This window comes from Lampetra planeri, chromosome 3 (assembly GCF_965212315.1).
Source record: "Lampetra planeri chromosome 3, kcLamPlan1.2.h2, whole genome shotgun sequence".
Classification (NCBI taxonomy): Eukaryota; Metazoa; Chordata; class Hyperoartia; order Petromyzontiformes; family Petromyzontidae; genus Lampetra; species Lampetra planeri.
The window spans coordinates 20,299,413-20,322,004 of record NC_136109.1 but is presented as its reverse complement, the minus strand read 5'-3'; the positions used below and the strand labels follow the sequence as shown (position 1 = coordinate 20,322,004).

Below are 22,592 nucleotides of genomic sequence, written 5' to 3'. Positions count from 1 at the left end.
ATTCACTGCAAACTAAATGCATTTATTCAATGGAATATAAACCATGTACACATTTCTATTCTGTTTGTGAGTAAATTTTTATCGATCCTTGTGATTTTCCAAGTGAATTATAAATGGAGACATGGCATTTAATACAAAAAAAATGTGTGACAAACACAGAGGTTGATATCTTACATTTCACCATATGAGATTAGATTGAATCTATGATCGCTTGTTAATATTCATACAAATAGACAGACTTACATATTTTTGTATGCGTTAACTTAGAATGTTGCTTAGCCTATTGGCCTTCCAGACAAAAACTTTGCACTGGGGTTTGTTTAATCATGCACATTTTGCACCGGTTTCAGCCATCTTGGTCCCATAAGTAGAGTCAGAGAGAATGGCATTTGTCTCTTTATAAAATACCCTTGATTCTCATTCGATAATATGTTAGCTCTTGTCATTAATGTCCTTTATTTAAGTAAGTAAGCACTTTAGCCAGATGAGAGGCCACTGATGTTCATTATCTTTTCATTGGCATCCTTTATTTAACCAGGTGAATCCCCTTTGAGATTAATTGTCTCTTGTTATTATCATCCTTTTTAGTTTTAAAGGTCTCTATCAATGATGATGTTATAAATTAATTATAACAATACTTTCATTTTATATAGCATAATTCATGATAATTGCATCCCATAACGCTGTACACTAATTATATATGATGACCAAATCCCATATACAGCAAATGAAAACCCTACTACCAAGAAAAATAAAAGTAAAAATTGAAATGGCACCAAAACAAAAGGCACAACAACAAAAACGTTATCACAAAAGATAATTTAGTCCATTAGGTCTACACATCCCAGACCACAATCCTGACTTTTCAACCAAGCCAGGAAACCTTTACAGGAGGGGCGGTGGAGTGCCAAAAAACGATGACTAATTTAGACCAATCAGTTATATGTCCAAAATGTGATGACCTAATTTTCAGCGTATGCCTGGATGAATAAAAATGCCTTTAGTTTGCATTTGAATCATATGATGAATAATATGATGCTGAAATTGATTATGCTGCTTCTACTGCTGATGATGATATTAATGATGTTGATTAAGAAAATATGCTATGGGTGAGGACGAGGCTGCTGCTGATGCTAATAATGATGATGAAGAAAATGCTGATGATGATGATCCTGCTGTTGCTGGTGATGATGGTCATGATGATGAAAATGATTATCCTGCTAATGGTGATGGTGGCAATCATAAAGATGACGATAATCGTGGTCGACTCAAGATTGAATTCTTAAAAATGAAATCGCTTTTTTCCCTAAAGTATCATATTACTGGTGTTGTTGAATGCGGATTGGCAATGGGGCATTCATAAATTATTAACCGTGTAACACATATTTATTTCTTTTTCGGAACCAATTAGTAAAATGTCATCAAAATGTCAGTTTAACAGCAGGAGCTAAAATGATTATTTTCAGCTTGGGGAGATTAGGAAGGAGACCCCATTGGGCATGTGTGTGGTGTGTGGACGCATGAGCAGGAGATGAGTGGCTCGGCAGGTTCATAATGACCATGTCAAAGACAAAGAGCCAGCACCATACAAACGTTAGGTTCGAGTCCTGGGTTTTGGTTTGGTGGATCAGTCGGTTCACATTGGCTGAGCTGGCACTATTGAGATATTAGCTTTGAGGTCTGAGTATGTCTCTGTCAGGAAGGGGGTTCATAATGGCCGTGTTGGAGACGTTGAGCTACTACCATCTCTGATGAGTTTCCTATTGGGGAGGATAATTAATTGATGGCTGTATTATACACTAACCGGCACCATTTAGATCTTGGTCTGAATGTTTCCAGCACAGATACAATCCTGCGTTCGAACCCTGGCTCTGATTGTCTTTATATTCAGGTGAAAAATTGCCAACACGCTTCTTATTCAGTAATATTAAACATGTGCGTGGAAAGCATTAGAGCACTGATTTAGGCTCTGCACTATGTTTCTAGGTTTAATTTGCCATCTACTGATAGAACCAGTGCCATGTAGTATCTGAAGCTTTTCTGGGCCTCGCCTCGGTTGACTCAACCCTAAATTTAGCTATTGCGGTGTGTAAATATCAGTTCTGGAAAGATAAGGGCCGCTCGACATGGTTCTGGCCCCACCACCCCCTTGTATGTTGTACTGGCCTTAATGGATGCTTGTTAACAATCTATATTGCTTAACATTGGATATTTTTGCATGTAGTATATATTGGTGTATGTATGAATGTGTGTGTGTTTTACGGGAAGTCCTCAACGCGTTTTCACGCAACGCGTTTTCACTGTGAAATACTTATTTTATTTGGGAAAAAATTTTGCACAACGCGGAACGCGCACCGTTATAACGTAGTTTTTGGACGGTCGACGACGAACTACTTTCTTGAGCTGTATGGCGGAGCGTTATGGGAATTCTGGGTATACTTGTGGAATGATAGAGTACGCGGTGACATACCCTCATCTCAGTTCTTTGTCCCGCTATAGCAGCAGACTGATTTTATAGTGCAAAAGTGATTCAAATTTGCATACTTTTGATTCAATTGGTTATTCTCGGGTAATGTATACACAAGTAAGTCCGAGCTTAATATGTTTTCGATTAAGGTGTCACTTCTCAGGAATGCATCTGCTGTGTTAAACAAGCATTTACTGTATACGTGTGATGTGTGTGTGTATATATATCGCATGGGCAAATGTGTGGCCAAACTTCCTGACCCAACCAGCCACAAACCACTATCCTCATGTGGCCAAGAGCCACAAGAGACACGCAACTTTAAAACATTCCCTGAGCGATGAACAGGTCTTGTCGGATGGTCACGTGTCTTTGCATCTATAGTTAAACATGTATTCAACACGCACAGTCTTCGTTAATTGTGGGTAACACAATTCATAGCCAAGGATCTGTTTCAATATTGAATAATAAAATTACATTTTGGTCCATCGGCCTATCGGTGCTATGAACCAGTGTTTTTTCGCAACCTTTGTTTAAGCGGACAAGCTGAACGGGTTTAAAATTTATGAGTCTCATCAGCAGGGTGTGAACCGTGTTCACTCGCATGAGTTTGTTTGTTATGAAGGTTTTTCCGTGCATGTGCAAGTTTGGTTGGATAAGTTGCTGTTTTATAATGCGTCAGCTCTGTGGCCTGTTAAGCCAATGGTTCTGGGTTTCCTGAGTACAGAAACATCGAATAAAAATAGAACCTTCCCATGAGATGTTATGGCTTAAGTCCTCCCAGAGACTCTAATCACTTACTCTGTGCCACACACACTCAGCGCCCAAGGTACGGTGGGGGGTAAAGGGAGGCTTCTTGTGGATTTACAAATCTTGACGTCACAGACACAAACGTACACATGTGCAATGACGCCGACACACATACTTTTATTAGGAACCATTTATTTGGACACAGCACTATCTAGGCCCAGGCTTAGATCTTGGTGTTTGAACTCCATCTTTTTAACTGTCTCCTCCCCTTGTACTGTCCCCTTTTAGACCCCTCTTTCTTCGGCGAATCCTCGTCCTCCACCACCAACAGCTGTCAACCTTCGCCTCTACTTTCAACCCTTGTTTCCCGCATTTTAGGTCCCCCCCCCCTTAAAAAAAACAAGCCATCCCAGCTAACACCAGGGAAGGAAATGACCAAGCCAACAGACCACGGGAAGCCAAAGAGAGCTCCACCCACCAGAACACGATGACACTATTGAAATTTGTCCCTGTATCCAACTTATGGCAATAAACAATCACATAGGAAAGAACAATTGTGTGGCGTGAGTATTTTTGCCACAACCTCCCACAATTAGTAACAGAAACACAACAAGAACAACCAGACTGTGGTAACAGGAACAGTGTCAGCGCAACTGCGCGCATCTTGAAAGGGTCCTGATCGCCGGACCGGAGTACACTGCAGGGTCCAGCCATGGATCGTCCGCTATTTTGTCTGGTTCTGTGGGCGGTACAGAGGCATGTCCGGCGAAACAGGACGTGGGGATGAGGTGAATTGGTGGTGATGAGAATAAGGTTTGGGATGCGACAGGTGAACAAACCAACGGTGACGTCCTAACTGCATGCGTACACATTGTGGTTGATTAACTTCGACGATTTCGACCGGACCCTTCCACGGTTGGTGCAGTTTTGGAGAGGTACACAATGGGACCTGCGGGCAATGTAACCACATCTTGTCGCCTACCGCCCAGGGAAGTGTGTGAACCCTGACGACTTGCATTTCGCTCGTTAGCAGCCTGTGCCTTTGTCGTGTTTGCCATTGCCGCTGTGCGTGCTTCAAACAGTTGGAAGGACGCAGGTCGGTCGGGCACACCTGTAGGAGCTTTTCCCAGCTGGGTTTCCTTGGGCGGATTTGGCTCTCGGCCGTTCATGAGAAAAAAAGGGGAGAATCCCATGGAGGCATGTGGGGCGAGCCTATATGCTTCCAAGACCCCTGAGATATGGAGATCCCAGTCGGTCTGCGCCTCATCTACAGCATGGCAGACCATGGATGTTATCCTTCTGTTCAGCCCTTCCACCAAACCATCCACCTTCCAGAATCCTCGAGCAGGATCTCGACCCAGACCACGTGACCACCCCTAGCCCCCACTTGGGGCCCCTTTGTAGACTTAACCGGTCACGTGTCCTCTCGGGTCAACCAGCGCCATGGCCTTTAGTAACCCCTGCACCCCCACACCCTGTCCTGTAGGGCTGGCACTGCACGCCAAGCGTGGTACCACCAAGCGCTATCAACCAGCGCTCACCGAGCCCCTCTAGGGCCGGTACTACACCCACATCCTAGTGGTGTCCGCAATGTTGTTACATCGCTCACTGTGCCCCTCTAGGGCCGGCACAGCACAGTGACATCCTGCAATGTCAGTCAGTGGCGGCTCCTGCAAAATCTCTCAGGGGGGGCAAATGTCTGGATGATTGATAAGGATAAGGTCCACCCATGCAATGGAAAAATTAACAGCTTAAGCATATAAAGGCAACTTCACTTCTTTAATATTAATGAAAAATAAAGTGACTCTTACAATACATCTTGTTTGTTTCTATACTCACTATTAAAACAAACCACTCAAGTTTATTTTATTAAAGATTCCACTAGGTGGCGACAAATTATATTGTTGGATGAAACGTGCTTACGTGTGATGACGTAAGCACGTATGATGACGTAAGCACGTTAGTGCGAGCCCTCCCGGAAGCCATAGAGAATGCATTGCAGCGCCCCCGTTCGAAAAAAAACATCTTTGAATGTAAGTCTATGGGACCACTCGGGGCGATTCTCAGCTGGAGGGAAATCGCCCAAAAAGAGGCGGTACTCCACAGAACGTAGCATGACGCTGATTGGACTATATCCAGAGGCACAGTGACGGCTAGCGTGACTCTATGGTTGAATGACATTGGTGGTGCGTCGCCCAATCGCCCTAATGAAGAAACCGCCCCTGATGTCACTACATATGTATATGTACATATATGTATTTCTACATGGTATGTTTATACAGGATAACGCCTCTTATTCGCGGTCCTATTATCCGCAACTCCAATTATCTGCGGCAGCTTCAGGGTACGCATAATTTCCGATGATCCACGGACACTTTTTTTTCTATGACCCGAGATTATCCACAAGTTTTTCACAAATGTGTTTGTGGAACTCCATCCTATTATCTGCAATTGTTTCGTGCATAATAGGAATCATGTAAAAATACATCCGATTATCTGTCGAGTTATCTCCGTGACTACATTTTTTAGAGGAGTAAAATTGCAGATAACACCGCGGATAATGGGATCCTCGATATTGGCCCCGCATATTACCACGGATAAGAGTACCGGTAGTTCCGTGTTACATATACATGTCTTTGCCTAACCGATATACGTGTACAGCTCCTTTGTCTACCACTGCTCGATGAGGTCCTTCCTATACTGTGCAGGTCGTACCATACTTCACCATGCTGGTCAGTGGTTAGGTGGGGGGAGCACAGGTGTAGGAGCATAGAAGTACAATAGAACAATTGATAATTGCTGCACTGCCTTGTACTGCCCACAGCATAGCTCTGCAGCCTTTAACACCTGGTTATGCATCGTTGCCATCTAGATTAGCTTCGCTTCCCGAGATCTGACAAGATCACCTGCATTCCAGATGATTTGGTCATAGGCTGCATCTATATATACATTATAGTTATACGTACGGTGCATAGTATGCGTGTGTGTTTGTATTTACGCGTAATGAAATGTACGAGACCGGTCAGGACTTGTCATACAAGCGCTTCCCTCTGTAATTGAAATTCTAAGAGGCCAGGTGTGTGGGAACGTGTCACTGCCGGGCGGTGTAAAGAATGTGCACACACGAGGGTGTGTGTGCGCGTCTCTGCACGTGTGGGAATCTCATTGTACGCGTGGTTTCTTGTCTTTGTGTGTGGATGTTTTTGTTTTAGTAGTACCTGTTTGCGTATGTTTTTTTTTGTATACATATGTGGCATACAGACTGTTAGGGGCAATTGCTGCAAGCGAGAATCTATGAAGGCCAGTATTGTACACAAGGGGTGTGGAGTGACCAGAACCCCAACCAGTTTATTTTCTCACCCGAGTGCTGATATTAAAAAAATCACACATGATTCTGATTTACTGCTGCATCAACCTAGGGGAGGCCCAGGACTCATTCATTATATAACCACTGTTCGCCGTGGCTAGGAATCGAACTCGGGATGCCAGATTCATAGCTCAGTTTGCTAACCACTAAACCACTGCTCTGTCATACACAACAACAACAGCCGTCATTCGCCACTAAGTGGCCGGTAACATCTCCACAGAGCTTGTGCCAGGCTAGGAGCACTCACACACCAAAGATGCACAGACACACGCACACACAAAAAACAAAGGCAGATGAAGATCTTCCACACAGAGACTCAAAGACAAACACAACAGAGAGACAGAAACAAGGGCACACGTACAAATCCTTTGTGTCACACACACACCGAAAGGGCCCTCCCACGTGCACACAGCGCACACGCCCGCACACAAACGGACACAGAACCCTCCCCTCCCCCACAAACATCCCTTATCAAGTTCACTACAAGACTTCCTGTTTCTTTTCAGCAAACAGCATCTGTCACCGCGGTATTGCAATCGTCAACGTCAACAACAAAAAGTGACTAATTTAAGCGATAGCGAGGCATTTTACCAAGAAAATTATACTCATCTGATCGTGGCTTTAACAAAAAACAACGGATTTCTGGCAAGAGCCCCCTGATGAACCGATGTCTGGGTTAGATGCCAGCCCATGTGTAACAGTATACTAGTGATAACGGTGACAATCACAAGTCAAAGACACAGCGACTACCCTGCTCAAACCAGCGTGGGGTGCAATTCGTCTTCATTGGCAGCCCTGAGTGGGTGATGGAAATGCCACGTTCATAAGGCAGGAGCCGGTCTAACCATATAGCACCAGAGGACCACCATCGTTGTTGACTGCAACACAAAGTGTAACAATTTACTTCATATACCACGGAGGGATGATGCTCATTTTGATCATAATGATATGATGATGATGATTATAATGCTGGTGATGCAGCTACTACTGTTGCTGCTGTTGATTGATCCGACCTTAATGTTACGTCTCCTGGCATATGCATCAATGCACTGCTGATTGAAGGCCTTCCCTTGCCCCATACATCAACGTTTTCGTCGGTGTGGCTTGGGGAAGGCTACTTAACTAATAGCGAATAATCACCATCGTCTGGGCCTTCAGGTAGGTGGTGTTACGTGAATTCCATATTCGGGGCAGAGATTGTCTTGGTTGCGTGGGTGGATTGGAGCAGTGAGCATGTTAATATATTTTGAAATTAAAGCTGAAATGAAAACCCCCAAAAATAAGGAAGTGTATTGCTGTATTATCACATTTGTGTGGTGTGTTTGTGGGCATGTGTTTATGTATAATGTGTGTATATCTGTGTATCTGTAGTTTATTGTTTTGGCATGGTGGGGTGCGGTAGCATAGTGGTTAGCGCACTGTGCTACATTTTTCCTTCAATTAGGTTTTAGTAAAAACAAATAACAGGTTATTTAGAATAAGATGCCTCCCAGCCATGGGGAGACAACCTTCTGAGGATCCAACCAAAGCCATCACTTTACCATACATAGCAGGGGTTACCAAAAAGATTTCCAAAATCTTAAACAAACACAAGATCCAGGTTCGTTTCAACACAGTACGCAAAATCCGTGATTTAATCCCATCTGTAAAGGATATGATTCCTGACATGCAATACCCTGGTGTCTACAAACTGAGTTGTGGTTGTGGCAGCAGTTACATTGGGGAAACGAAATGACATGTCTCGGACCGCGTTCTTGAACACAAGGCAGATCTGAAACACGGTAGGACCAATACCTCTGCCGTTGCTGATCATTGTTTTCCAAGACGGAGACACTGTGCAAACCTACCATCTACCTTCAGAGATTTGTTCATGAAGCCATCCAGATATATACACACAGACACAACTTCAACCGAGAGGATGGGTACAAACTGAGCAATCATTGGAAGGACGTTATTAACCAGGTAAAGTCTTAACTGACTGTGATGTTTCCATCCTACCTGCCTATGTCAGCTGTTTTTTCCGACTCTCTGTGTGTGTCTCTCTCTCTCTTTATGCCTCTCTCTTAGATCTCTCATGCTCACATGTCCTTTGCATTGCATTCTCATGCCTTTGGATTGCACCACTCTTTGATTTTACATTAACATGCTAATCTCTCACATTAACATAGCCACTTCCGTGCCCTCGTCGAGGAGGCCGCTCTCCTATCTTACACTTACATGCTAATTTCTCACATTAGCATCACTAGCCCGGCCACTTCTTTATGACCCTTGGGCTACACCCATTTCAAACCTTTAACAACAGTCTGCCTCAGTAGCAGACCATGCTTTCCCACCTGATGACGGACGCTTGTGTTGCGCCCGAAACATCGTGATTTATTTTATTTTATACCTACGTGACTTTACCGAAAGAACCAAAGAGTAATAAATATAAAGGTTTTCTTCTGGCACTGCGAAAACTGAATTATTGACATTTCCATGAAGTGGCCCTCAGAAAACACTGAGGCATACACACTGGCAAGGATGGATAGGGTATGGTGGTGACCCACTAAATGTACAACGTTGGGTCAACGTTGGCATGTGGTTGGAACCGTGGGACGAACATTGACCAAATGTTGACCCAAGTTCCGTGTTTACTAGGGGAATGTTGACATGATGCACTCACTAAAATGCAATTAGGCCTCAGCACTTGAAGAGGGCCCTCGCTACCAAAAACCATTCCGAATACTCTCTCGCCTTGTTTGTTAGATGTTATTACCCTGCGATATGAGAGCCACGATAACCGTATCGTTCGTGTTTCATGATATCGTTTGTTGTTGTGCTGTGATTAAACACTGTACAGTAAAACTATTAACTTTTTATTTTACCAGTCAAGGCCCACTGAGCTATATAGCTCTTTTTCCACACCAACCTGGTCACGAATGATAGCTCCTTGAAGTGGCTTATATGGAAATTTATAGCAGCCAAATACTCTAAATAATCGAGATGCATGTTGAGGGAAAAACCAGAGGACCCAGAGGAAAATTCACGCTAGCATGGGGAGAACATGCAAAATCCAAACATACAGTAGGCGTCAGAGGTCGGGATCGAACCCACAACCTCTTGTATACCAGGCGAGGTAGTTAATATCTCGCCACCGAGCCCTCGGAGTATGAGATGGCACTCGGGGGGGTGGGGCAGGGGGGGTTCTCAAGTTGAAGTTAAATGTTGCGCAACGCTCCCACATCTAACTGTTGCGCTCTTTAAAATGTTGAGTAACATCCTATGTCGAACACTAACTACAGTTCTCGTTGCTTTTTTTTACAACACAGCTTACATTTTTTTACGGGGGTGTTTAACAAGATCACTGCCTAAGAAGTTTCGGTGCAGTAAAATAGAGGCCCCAGAGGTGTGACCCCGTCCTACCCGCCTTTACCTGGGTGACCCCGGCAGGGGATCATGGCGAAGAAAAGCAGTTTCCGTCCGCATATAAAAGAAAACGTCCTTAACCGTCAGGGCAGTAAATATACGTGCAAATGGTAAAAATACGAGAAAATAACTCGCGTGTATGTATTTTATTTTTACAAAAAGGATTAATATTTTTTTCCGTGTTATCTTCTTGCCATCGCCTATATACAAATTCAGCTTCCTGTGAATGATCGTGTAACCCCCTATGTCCAGCCAATTGATTGCAATCAACACAATACATTTCGAAGGAAGCCTCAACAAATGTTGCAGGGTCATGTGCAACTTTATTTACCCATTGTTGTAGCCTATACTAAACGAAGCAACGTTATTGCGGGGAAATCGCACTGTTTAACTTTGTCATACTGACTGGCCAAATGTGGTGGTTTAACATTCCACCCCTTGTAGTGAGGGGTGTAAATGTGACTATGCCTTTCGAAAACAGAAAACAAAAGACTTTGCACGGGTGGTGTATCCTACACTCCTTTTTAGTGGATAAGACTGCTTTGTGGAATGCCAGGTAGTGTTTTTTTTTTACCACACTCTACCATGTCAATGTTAAATTTGTGTTTACGTCATAACCATCACACTCTTCCAAAAAGTGAACAAATCGTTACATTATCAATAGTCTGATATCATATTATGATTCAGCACCCATTGGAACTTCCAGATGGAAATGTTTTAGTGACTTTGCATTCCATTGGAAACATACCCCTTCCTAAGATTGTATCTGGGTGTGCCACTGATTCTGAGCCTCAAGTCTCTCCTCTTCCCCAGAGAATAGTGAAGTTGGAGAAGACACCACATATGATGCTGCTGTATCCTATACATGTTTTAGTGACTGATTTAGCGAGGTCGTCAGTAGCAACATCTCCCATATGTTCCCTGAATCTGTCTGCCAGCCTTCTGTGTGTTCCAATAATGTGTGTGCGTACATGCGTCCGAGTGTGCATATGTTTGTGCACGTGTACGGTTCGGTACACACGTTTATTACTTGTGGGAGTGGTGGCATAGTGATTAGTGCACTGCGCTACAAAGCATGCCCCGTGAGGTCGATTCTTGACCATGGCTAACTTCAGTGGCAAATGATATCTGAACTAATGCTGGGCCTCCCCTAGGTCCACTTGGCCTAAATGAGTATCTGGTGCGATGTTTTAATTAGCTGCACTGCAGAGACAAAAGTGGCCATTCTTATTGACTAGCCTGGTAAAGTGTGGTCAAACAACCCCCATCATTGAGTTGGTGAGTCCTTTATCCAGCAGTGGATTGATAAGGGATGACAATATAAATTAGAATATATGCATTGTTGTTTTAACATATTTGTTTGTATACATACGTTCATAAGTACAATATGTACTGGTAATGGGCTTTTTTATATTCTTGGTTCTTTTGGTAAAGTCACGTAGAAGGGAAATAATAAAATAATAAAAATTTCACATTCTAAAATTCTCACGACGTTTCGGCCACAACGCAAGCAGCCGTCCTCAGGTGAAGAACAGAGCTGTCGGAAAGACAGCGTCCTAATGAATTATTTTATTATTTCCTTTCTACGTGACTTTACCGAAAGAACCAAGAATATGAATCCCTGCAGTCACGAAAGCTTTAAAGCGTCGTGGGCTTTGTCCACTTTCTATCAGATTTAGCATCGAGCTCTCCGGGAAGCAAATGACTTGGTTCACCGATGATGGGGGTTGTATATTTTTGTGTTTAGCACAGAACTTAAAGCAATGAGGAAGATAAAACTGACCCCACCTTATGAGTGAAACTGTCAGCCTCGGGAGTTTTAATGTTTGGGGGTCCAATTAAATAAAATGTGTTTTGGGATTTTTTCTAGTAATGTTCAGATTCGACTACATTTGTGGCAAATTTAAGCTTTTTAAATCTGTGTTTAGTGGGTGTATGTGGTGTTGCGCGTGTATACAGTTCGTAATGTTGACCAACGACTCGGTTCTTCTGTAACAATGATGGGACATTGGATAAAGCAGGGACAAGGTCATTAACAGGGCAGTTGATTACGGGAAGTGAGTTTCATCATCAGCTGTAACAGTTGCAGCAGGATGTATTCATTACTATCAGCAGCAACAGCGGTGTCATCATCAGCAACGACAGCACATTAATTTTCATCAGCAGCAGCATATACTATTTATATTCGTCACCGTGTTCAATAGCATCATCAGCAGCGGCATATTTATATTCACCGTTATTATTTTGAGCAACATTGCCATCAGCACCAGCAACATATACATCTGTTACCATTATCACTTGCAGCAGCAACAACATCATCGGCAGCATCTTCATTATCATTCACAGGGTGATCCCGATCATATATTATGTACATACAGTAGTATGTAAAATGAGCACCATACATTGCATAGAATTCCACATTGGTTGTGTTTTAATTCCTAAAGCTTGCAAACGCTGCCATTGAAAATCTAAAGCACTTAGACATACATTTATAACACGTGTTGCTGTTCTAAAAATCGGTTGCTTATCTCTGCAGCACTCCATACGTACGAAGAGGAATATGTAAAGAACATACTTGACTCATATTAATGTGGTATTTCCTGTGTCTCTCTTACACTAGGGTGTGTGTGTCACGCTGGTTTCCTTGGCATTGCGAACCCAATGAACAGAAGTCGATAACAACAGTGGCTATAATGTAAACCTGCGCTGTGCTTCCCCTAGGTCGATTCAGCCTTAAATGGGTATGTACCTGGTGCAGAGTGTGAATAGTACTGGGAATGCAGGAGTAGCTAGGCAACCGTGCCATCATTAATAGGCTGCCAGTCTACAAGGATAAATTGGCATCTTTGTTTATGAACACGGATTAGGCCAATACTGCCCCCTGGTGAACACTCACGGGATGACCCTAGAAAGGTTTGGGTTGGTGTCAATATTAATGTTAGCTCGGACCAGTATTAGTTAGGGTTAGAGTTTTCTCAGTGATTGTGCGTGTAATGGTTGTGGTCCATTTTAAGGCCAGTGTGTTCGAATAATTTTCTATGTTACGGATTAGTGTTACGGTCCGTGTCTGGGTCTAGTTTTGCTTTGCTGTGATAGGGTTAGCGCTCATGTTTTAATGTTAGGGTTAGAGTCAGAGTTAGTGTTTGGGTTTGGTTTAACATAAGAGCTGCTGTTAGATTCATGGTGATGGTTAGGGTCAATGCTATCTCTAGCTTTAGGGTGATTGTTAGTATTACTATACTAACAGTACATCATCAGTAAACAAAAATCCATCTCTCCACGCAAACTAACTCAGTCCACCAGCCTATTGGCCTTCCAGACATCATATAAATAAAAACTCTAAAGTTCAGCTGCTTATTTTATGAAAATAATGCACACGAAGTTGGTAAACAATTGTATTTTGCATAAGGCTCATATCACTGCAGTGTTTCTATTGCTTACACTGATATTACACTTACTATTCAAACACTAATACCAACGCTGCTAATATTTCCAAGACACGACGGCCTTGCCCTTGACTCTTTCCATCCTCAACGACTCAAGATCAGCTTTAAGGAATAAGTGTCAGGATTTATAGTAGGTTCAGCGTTCATATTGGGTTAGTATTAGATTCCTGTAGGGTCAGGGGTCAAGGGTCAGGGTCACACGTGTTTGACCATGTGTCCGTGTGTGAAGTCCACGGGGGGGATTCCGGCGACCACGAGGAGGCGGTTGATGGGCGTGTGATCCAGCACAGCCTCGTCGCGGTGGGAGAAGAGCACGCGGCCTCCTGCAACCCGGCACAGCGTTCAGCAGCTTCGTCATGTTCTTGGTTCTTTCGGTAAAGTCACGTAGAAGGAAAATAATAAAATAATACAAATAAAACATAATAAAATAATTATCACGACGTTTCGGCCACAATGCAAGCAGCCGTCTTCAGGTGGAGAACAGGTCTGTCGAGAAGGCTGCTTGCGTTGTGGCCGAAACGTCGTGAGAATTGTATTTTATAATGTTATATTTTTATTATTTTATTATTTTCCTTCTACGTGACTTTACCGAAGGAACCAAGAAGATGAATCCCTGCAGTCACGAAAGCTTTAAATCGAAAAATCTTTGTCATGGTCATCATGGGCATCAGCAGCAGTAGGAGCAATATAATCATCTTCATGAGCAGTAGCAGAAACAGGAGAAACTATCTAAGGTTCGGGTTAATGTTTTGTTTCGTTTTTAGATGAGAGTTGGGTTTATTTTTGGGGTTAATGTGAGGGTTTGTAATAGGGTTAGGGTTAATATTATGGCCTTGTTTGGTTTTTAAAATAGGGTCTAGGGATAATGGTATGATTCGAGAAGGTTTAATGTTAGGATTTTGGATGGATTTAATATTTGGGTTAGTGTTAGGGCTGATGTTGTAGTTAAAGTATCTGGGTTTAGGGTTATTGAGAAGAGTTAAACTGAAATGAAATGGAGCAAATTTCCTGCGCGTGAATTTGTTGCAATCCTCAAATGTTGCACAGCGTCCCATGTAATACACTGTTAATGGTTTGTTTGTTTTATATTGATCCATTGCGGTCAATCACAACCATTGTCTTTAATTATGAACACAGCTACAGGAAAGAACACCTGAGGCTTGACCTCTTTCCACCCTTCTCACCTGGAAGCCAAACCCAAAGGGGCTCGCACACGTAGGGCAGGGGAGCTAGGTAAGGAAAGGCACCTGCTCGGTCTATGGATTTAAACAAACACTGTATATGCTTTTTATGAACTACTGAAATACAGAAGAAAAAAATGATGAGTTAAATTAATTACTTTCACTGAAAAATAATATATAAAAATGAATGAAGCATTTCTATACTGTCATGGTCAATTAACCCACATCCAGCCAATCGCAGTGCTGCTGCGTGTGCAATCGCAAAAGAATGAAATTATTGAGAACAATTTGTAGTCACTCTGAGTTCATACTCTTTGGTTCTTTCGGTAAAGTCACGTAGGTAGAAAAAATAATAGATCACGACGTTTTAATGGATTCACGCAGTCACGAAAGCTTCAAATCAAGATTCACTCTGAGTTGTAGAACATTCAATTGAGCAAGGCAGTTGAGAACACTGCAACCATTTTTTTTAAAATTGCATTTGACACCAGTTGTAGTGTGAGTTAGGGTCATTGTTATATAGTTGGGGGTCAAGGTTATGGTTAGTATTGGAGTTTGTGTTACAATTAGGGTGACGGTTCTTCTGACCTGGCCCGAGCACTAAGGCACCTCCCTGTTGTTTCGGGTCCCCCTGGAAATCAAAACTTTCGCTCCACATGGCTCTCCACAGACCTCGAGCCACCCCCCACCACAGCCCGCAGTGGACATGGGGACTTTTATCTGTGTGGAGATATGGGAAGGAGAAGGGAAACATGGATTAAAGAATGATAACATGGGGCGAGGGGAGGGGGGATATAACAGGGAGGAGAAGGAAGACGTGAGGATTGTGGAGACTTGGGAAAGCAAACAAAAAATAGACACATGGAGGAGAAGGGAGCCATAGGGGGAGATAAAGGAAAGAAACAGAGGGAGAAGGGGGAGATATGGAGAGAAGGGAGACACTGAGAAGATAAGGGAAACAGGGAGAAGATAAGGGAGACAGGGAAGAGAAGGGAGGTGTGGGAAAGGAGGGAATATATGACAGTGAAAGACATATAGAGGAGAATGGAGATATGGGGGTGTTATTGGAAGAATATATGGATGATAAGAGAGACCTCGGAGTTGAAAATAGTGACAAGAAAATGAAGGAAGAAACGAAGGGAACAAAGGAAACACATGGGGAGGAGAAGAGAGAACACGGAGGTGTAGGAAGACACTTACAGATCTTGTCAACATCCTCTCCCATCTTGAGTTCAAGTGCCTTGTAAATGTCTCGATCTGGGTCCACAAATAGCTCGTGCCTGTAACCCGTGAGTTCACGGAATCGCTGCTCCATATGAAACACGAAATATCACGCGAGACAAATTTGAGACATGGTCTGGGACAAGAGGTTATCCAATTCCATTGATGCCCCTACACCTCGCCATTGCGTCCCCTCCTCCTGCCAGATCCCACAGCTGTTGCAGAGTCGACACCTGAACTCCATGGTCTGTGCTTCAGGTCGTCCCCTTGTTACAACATGGGTCGACACGTCCTTTAAGGTACGCATTTATGGTATCATTGCCACCAGCCTCTGCTTTTAGATCTTCCCCTTGGTCGGCAGCCTATGGGTGTCATTTTAATACCATCTCAGTAACCTCCACCCTCTATCCTACACACACGTCCAACTCATCACAAACTTCTATCCCTCATTACATTCTCAACATTTACCTGAGATCTCTGTCCAAATGAGATGGGATGATATTTTTCCCAATTACATCTACAACACTTCCCTGGGTTCTGTGTAATATGAGATTGGACGAGAGGTGCATGTTGGATGAGGCGAGGGTTATATCGGATTTGGATTTTTTTTTTACCTTAATATGACGTGGCATAGATTGACCAATAACCACCAACCGTACGTTTGCCTCCTACAAAAAAAAACACGCACATGCACACACGTAAATACACACAGAAATACTTACACAAATGTACACAAACATGTGTGCATATACATGATAAATGTGTATGCGAAGGCATATGGGTGCTTCACCATGAGTGTGCCCGATCACTTCGGAATTTGACACCTGAGCAGGTGTGAGCCTGGCTGGTAATTATATGGGAGACTGTCGAGGAATAGCAGATGTTAAGGCTCGGGTTGTGACGTGGCCAGGAGATGGTATCACAGGAATGAATGTCTGAATCAGTCTATCTGTACCTTTGAGTGCTCTGCCCGTGTATGCTTTGGTTTTGTATGTATGAATGTTGAACTTCTTTCGCGCCCTACGTAGCCAACCAAGCTAATCGGAGGTGTGGGGGAAGGACAAGAAACTAAACACAAAAAGGAGTTCTAAAGAAATGAGCTTTCAATCTAGATCATTTAAACGTACAAAGCTCCAGTGGCTTCCTAATATCGAAAGGAAGAATGTTCCAGACGGCCGCAGAAGCGCATCTTGAAAGCGCGGCGATGCGGTGATCGTCTTCTCTAGACACTCTGATTTCCTCCCTTCGGCCAAAATGCTCATTAACACTTTGACTGTCACACGACCCCCCCAGTGACCGTAGTTGTTGTTGTTGTTATTTGTTGCCCTAGACATTGCTTTTTGGCCGCTGGGGGAGGAGTAAGGGAATAGATGACAAAAGCTCTGGGTAATTATCGTGTTGATTGATTTGGCAAAATCCCGATGCAGGACTCTCGTGAAAAAGAGCCCTTGGATAAATAAAGGGCATTATTATGCATTTAGACACAAACAGTACATGCATGCATGTATATTTGTACATGGGTCCGTCCCTTGACCTCCTGTCAGCGAGCATTCAACATTTCATGTGGCCTCAAAGTGCACCTGGCCTGGCACAGTCGCCATGGTGACGTGACCGTCACTTAGTGGCGAATGGCGAGTATTGGTAAGTGTTTGTATTTATGTGTGTTCCTGTAGGTATGTGTACATTTGTCTTTGTGTATGGTGTGGACCGGTGATGTAGTGGTTCGTGCACTGCGCTATGAAACTCGCCCCCCTGGGTACAAAACCCAGTTAGAGTTAACATCAGTGACAAATACCATCTGAATCTGACCTGGGTTTCCTCTGGGTCAAATCCAGCATGATACAATAACCCAGTATGTTTTTTACTTGCTGCGCTATGGAGACAGTCAGCTGGTGCTGCCTACACAATTCCATAACGCCGGTCTTAAGGTATCAAATTAAACTCAATTATTACATTCGCAAAACACGAACCAAATAATTGATCGTAAGAATGGATTATTTTCAATTTTATTACGGTGTATACAATGGGCGCATATTATGTATGTATTTGTTGTTGTTATGATCACACTTGTTTCCCCGGGTAAGCCTCACTGAGTCTCGTGACTCTTGTTCAGGAAGATTCCTGTCAACTTATCACAACCGGGGGGCGCGGTGGTTGCTATGTATCATCCCCATTGAGTAATTTGGGTGTAAGTTTTAAAATGTGGACGATGACGCCTTCACACAAATACACTGCGAAAGTAGACGGCGCCTATTTTTGTGGTAAATACACCCTAAACACATTTTTATTTTACAACGTAAGGCTCACTGAGCTATATAGCTCTTTTTCAGAAGCGACCTGGTCACAAGTGATAGATTAACGAACTGCCTTATCACGTGCAAATTTATAGCAGCCAAATACTCTAAACGCGTGTTTATTCTAAATATGTAGGGAAAAACCAGAGGACCCGAAGAAAAATCCACTCAACCAAGGGGAGAACATGCAAACTCCACGACCGTCTGCATACCAGGCGAGGTAGTTAACATCTCGCCAACCGCTATATTAATTTAAAAAAAAGGCCACTGGATTCGAACCGTGAGGCTTCGCAACAAGCGGCTACCACGAGATCGCGAGACCACGAGACCGCCCATAATGACCCCTGCATCCACTAGAGGTGCTACATGCACCACAGCGGCAAAGCCAATTGATTCATTGAAATTAATCATCAACCCAAATTGTGATAATCGAATCGTAAAGAAGGTGAATTGTTGCATGTGTACTAATAACACTTGCCCCAACTGACTTTAAGGATACGTAAGTGATCGTAATCGTTGTGTGTACGTATGAGTGCGTGTGTTTTGACAGTGTATCACCTGGAGAAGATTTTCTGGAATTCGACTGAGATCTTGAACATATTCCTGACATGCGTAGCATAAGAAGTGCTGTACACACACACATACATGCACACATTAATCAATATAGACTCACACGTACACACAACAACACCTGTCATTGACGTCGCCACGGCACTTGTGCCAGGCTAGATGCACTTTGAGGCCACGCACACACAGGCACATTCACACATCCATACAAGAATAAAATTGACTTGACTTTACTCCATACGTATACGTACAAACATTCTCACACACTGTGCATTAATACAACGAACCCACCTCCTTGCATAGTGCCTTAACCTATTTTTCATTGACCCAGTTCTTTTCTGACCTCTTTACTATTACACCAGTCACCCCGTTGACCTAGCCAGAAACTCACTTCTTATCCTTGCAATGCTGACCTATTTCCCCACTGATACACTGACTACTTGACCCAGTTGTTGACTCATTGAACCACTGAACCAGCTATTATTGACATACTGGCCGCTTGACCCAATGACACTCCTTCTTGGCTCAGTTGCTGCCTTACCAAACTTCCCACTGATAGTCTGACCCCTTGAATATAAGCTCTTGCCCCACTTATGTACTATTTTGATCCACCGACTTACCTCTCCATCTAGATGTTTACTCTTTACCCCGCTGAATTATTCACTCACCGACCGCCTGGCCCCGGTCGCTGACCGATTGACCCACTGACCCGCACGAGGATGACGATGGTCGTGCCGTGCTGCGGGAAGAGGCTGCTGAAGGTGACGCCCAGGCCCTGGGAGTCGTACACATAGCACTGCATAACCTCCTCCACCTCCAGGGGATTCTCCGGGGTGCAGGGATACAGCGGGGAAGGTTTCGCCTCGCGCTCCATCTCCTGGCAGCGAGGTGGACTTGGTGGCCCCATGTCTCCAAGTTCTGCGCGTCGCTGTCTTTCTGCCTCTGCTTTTAAGCCCCCGTGTGCCTCTGCGTTTTTACTTGGGGTCTAACTGGGTGTGTTGCCTTCCTCCGAGGCCGCAATGTGTCTCTCTGTCTTCCTGTCTCTATGTTGTGTATCTATATGTGTGCCTCAGTGTCTTTACTGGAGTCTAACTGTGTGCGTGTGTCTGTCTTTCCACGTTTTTTTCTGCCTGTCTCCCTGTGTATTTGTGTGTCTCTGTCTGCATGTGTAGTTGTCTTCCTGTGGCTTTCTCCCTAAGTCTGTGTGTCTGTGTTGTTACTTAGGTCTGTTTGTGTGTATCCTGAGTCTCTGTATGTCTCCCAGTGTCTGTATGCCTCTGTGTTTCTGTGTATGTATGTGTAACCTAACGTTTATCACTTTGTGTCTCTTTCTGCTCACGTGTCCTTGTTTCCTTGTCTCTGCGTCTGCCTGTTCCCTTTCCTCGTCTTCTTGTGTGCCTCCGAGTCTCAACCTATCGCCTCCCTGTGTCTCCCTATTGCTCTGTGTCTCCTTGTCTCACTACTTTCCCCCGTGTCTCTCCGTGTCTCTTCGTGTCCCTCTCCGTGTCCCCGTCTCTCTGTGAGCTGCTGGTTGGCGTGATGTGTGTATTTTAGGGTCGCCAAACAGGGTCGGTATCTAAGTAACCTGACACTGACTTGAGGTTACACAATACACGCATATATACTTTTTCCCTTTCGGTCACAGTTCACTCAAGCATAAACTACAGCTCATGTATATAATACATACCGGGGCTGTCCAGTTAGGGTTTTAGGGTTTTACAATGCATATGAGCGTTTGCGTGTATGTAGGTGTATGTGTATAGGTGTGTGCATTTTTAGGTATATATGAGAATGTAGTTGTAGGTATATTGTATGTATGTTTGTAAGTGTTTGTGTGTATAGGTGCGAGTTTGAAGTGGTTAGCGCACTGCGCTACGAACGCGACCACCTGAGTTCGATACCCGCTTACGGCCAATATTGGTGACATCTGAACCGGTTCTGGGCCTCCCCTAGGTCACCTCAGCCATAAATTAGTACCTAGTGCAGTGTGTTAACGTCAGCATTGGGGAGACAAAGACGGCCAGCCGTGGTGTTCGCCACCCACCCCCTCATGTGCTATACAGGGATCTTTGTCTTTATTTTGTGTAGGTATATGTGTGAAGCGGTGGCCTAGTGGTTCTTGCACTGTGCTGTTGGCTTGGCGACCTGCGTTCAATTCCCGGCAACAGATAACAGCAGTGGTGAGTGATATCTTAACCAGTTCTGGGTTTCCATTCACCATTTTAGATTTGAAGCTTTCGTGACTGCAAGGATTCATACTCTTAGTTATTTCGGTAAAGTCACGTAGGTAAAAAATGAAATTAAAATTAATAAAAATAAAAAATCACGACGTTTCGGAGGCAACACAAGCTTCCGTCTTCAGGTGAAACTGTCACAGCAAAATACCTGTATCAAGTGAAGAGAAGTCCCAAGAGGTACGACCTTATATAGTGGTTAAGGGGGGAGGAGCCAGGAAGGGCTGCGGGGGAGGAGGAGTTGTGAAGTGGTCAAGTACTGCTTTTTGTTATGCTGCTGGGTGGGTAAATTAAATACGATAAAGCCGCATTTTGTTATGCTGCTGGAGAATAGTGCCTGTTAGATAAGATGGTCCAAAAATGTGTAGTTAAATCTTTTTTGCATGGTTGATAACATCTTTCCAATGATTACTAAGTTTGTACCCATCATCACGGTTGAAATTATGTCTGTGTTTGTATATCTGAATGGCTTCGTGTACAAACCTTTGATGGTAGGGTTAGTTGCGCATTTTGATGTGACGTCACATTTCCCCCCTCGTCACATCGTCACAAATGTCTGACCCCCCCAGGTGCATGACGTCATTTATGGACGGCCCCTATGCTGGGCAGTTTTATAATTGACCAAGTCACCTTGAGTGTCCCAATATCGTTATATCTCAGTGGCTAAGCAGGGGTGGTCCTGGTTAGTACTGGGAACGGGAGACTGCCTGGAAATTATTGATGTTGCAGAATTGGGCTCCTAGACAGCTGGTAGATGGCATCACAGCAATACATTCCTTAATCCATGTAGAGCGCTGTGTGTGGTCACCCTTCTTTTGGGCCTCCACACTTGGGCAGCATCTTCTCCAATTCACGTCGCTGTGAACGATGGTACGAACACATCTGAATTACTGTACATGTGTAGTGTGTTGTAGGGAGGCACACACATGAGTTGGAGGCAACACGTTTATTTAGTAACTCTCCAACAGGATAACTTAACTAAACGTACACTGGTTCTGCTGCTAATTGATAGCTACACAGTTAACTATGCGAGTTGCGGGTTAACTACACGAATGGGTCAGCCTGCATGCTGCTTGACCCATGATGGGGAATGAAGCCCGAAGAGATGCAGCACCCAGGGTTGATTCCAAAGACGAGCCTCGAATGCTCTCAGGACTGCCCCTTTATGCTTCCACGCGTGGCCCCGCTCCGCCCTCGGTCACGCCCCCCTCGAGACCCTTTCCGAGGGATCTCGGCGGAGCGTCACGTGTCCCTCAAGCCCCCCCGGGCCCCCCTCACTACCACGTCCTGACTTTCCCTTTCTCAGGCTGCCACCAGGACTCTGCCCCCTATGGGCCCGTACGCATACCGTACTCACTCTGGCCCCAGAAAGAGGTTCCAGACGCACAGTAGCACTCTTATGACAGTGCCTGGCGCTACCACCATCGTGACACTCTTGACGTCACTACACATGGATTTTCTCCAGGTGCCCTGGTTTCGGCCCACGTACAATTGGCCAAACATCAAAATTCGGCGTTCCTGAAAAAGCTTTAAGATTTACGTGGCTTTTCTGGATAATTGGATTACATTATTATGTTTCACTATTCAAATAAGCATGGGTTGCAGCACTTCCATATCAGCTGTATGAACAAAGTCCTTAACGTCACCCAATTCCCTGCATTAT

At 44.1% G+C, this 22,592-nt stretch overlaps 1 protein-coding gene across 2 annotated transcripts; it reads right to left on the bottom strand.

Moving 5' to 3' along the window:
* Positions 1 to 12,394: 12,394 nt before the first annotated feature.
* Positions 12,395 to 21,086, bottom strand: PRXL2C (peroxiredoxin like 2C). Of its 2 annotated transcripts, none has more exons than XM_078623371.1 (6): positions 19,405 to 21,086; positions 18,687 to 18,755; positions 16,449 to 16,502; positions 15,814 to 15,919; positions 15,202 to 15,333; positions 12,395 to 13,800 (listed from the first exon to the last, which is right to left on the bottom strand). In XM_078623371.1, the coding sequence occupies exons 1-6, from the start codon at positions 19,600 to 19,602 to the stop codon at positions 13,787 to 13,789; spliced, it is 573 nt and encodes a 190-aa protein (XP_078479497.1). In that variant the 5' UTR covers positions 19,603 to 21,086; the 3' UTR covers positions 12,395 to 13,786. The 2 variants fall into 2 exon arrangements, with proteins under 2 accessions (XP_078479497.1, XP_078479491.1); XM_078623365.1 differs by having other exon boundaries at positions 12,395 to 13,755.
* Between the last annotated feature and the right edge of the window lie 1,506 nt (positions 21,087 to 22,592).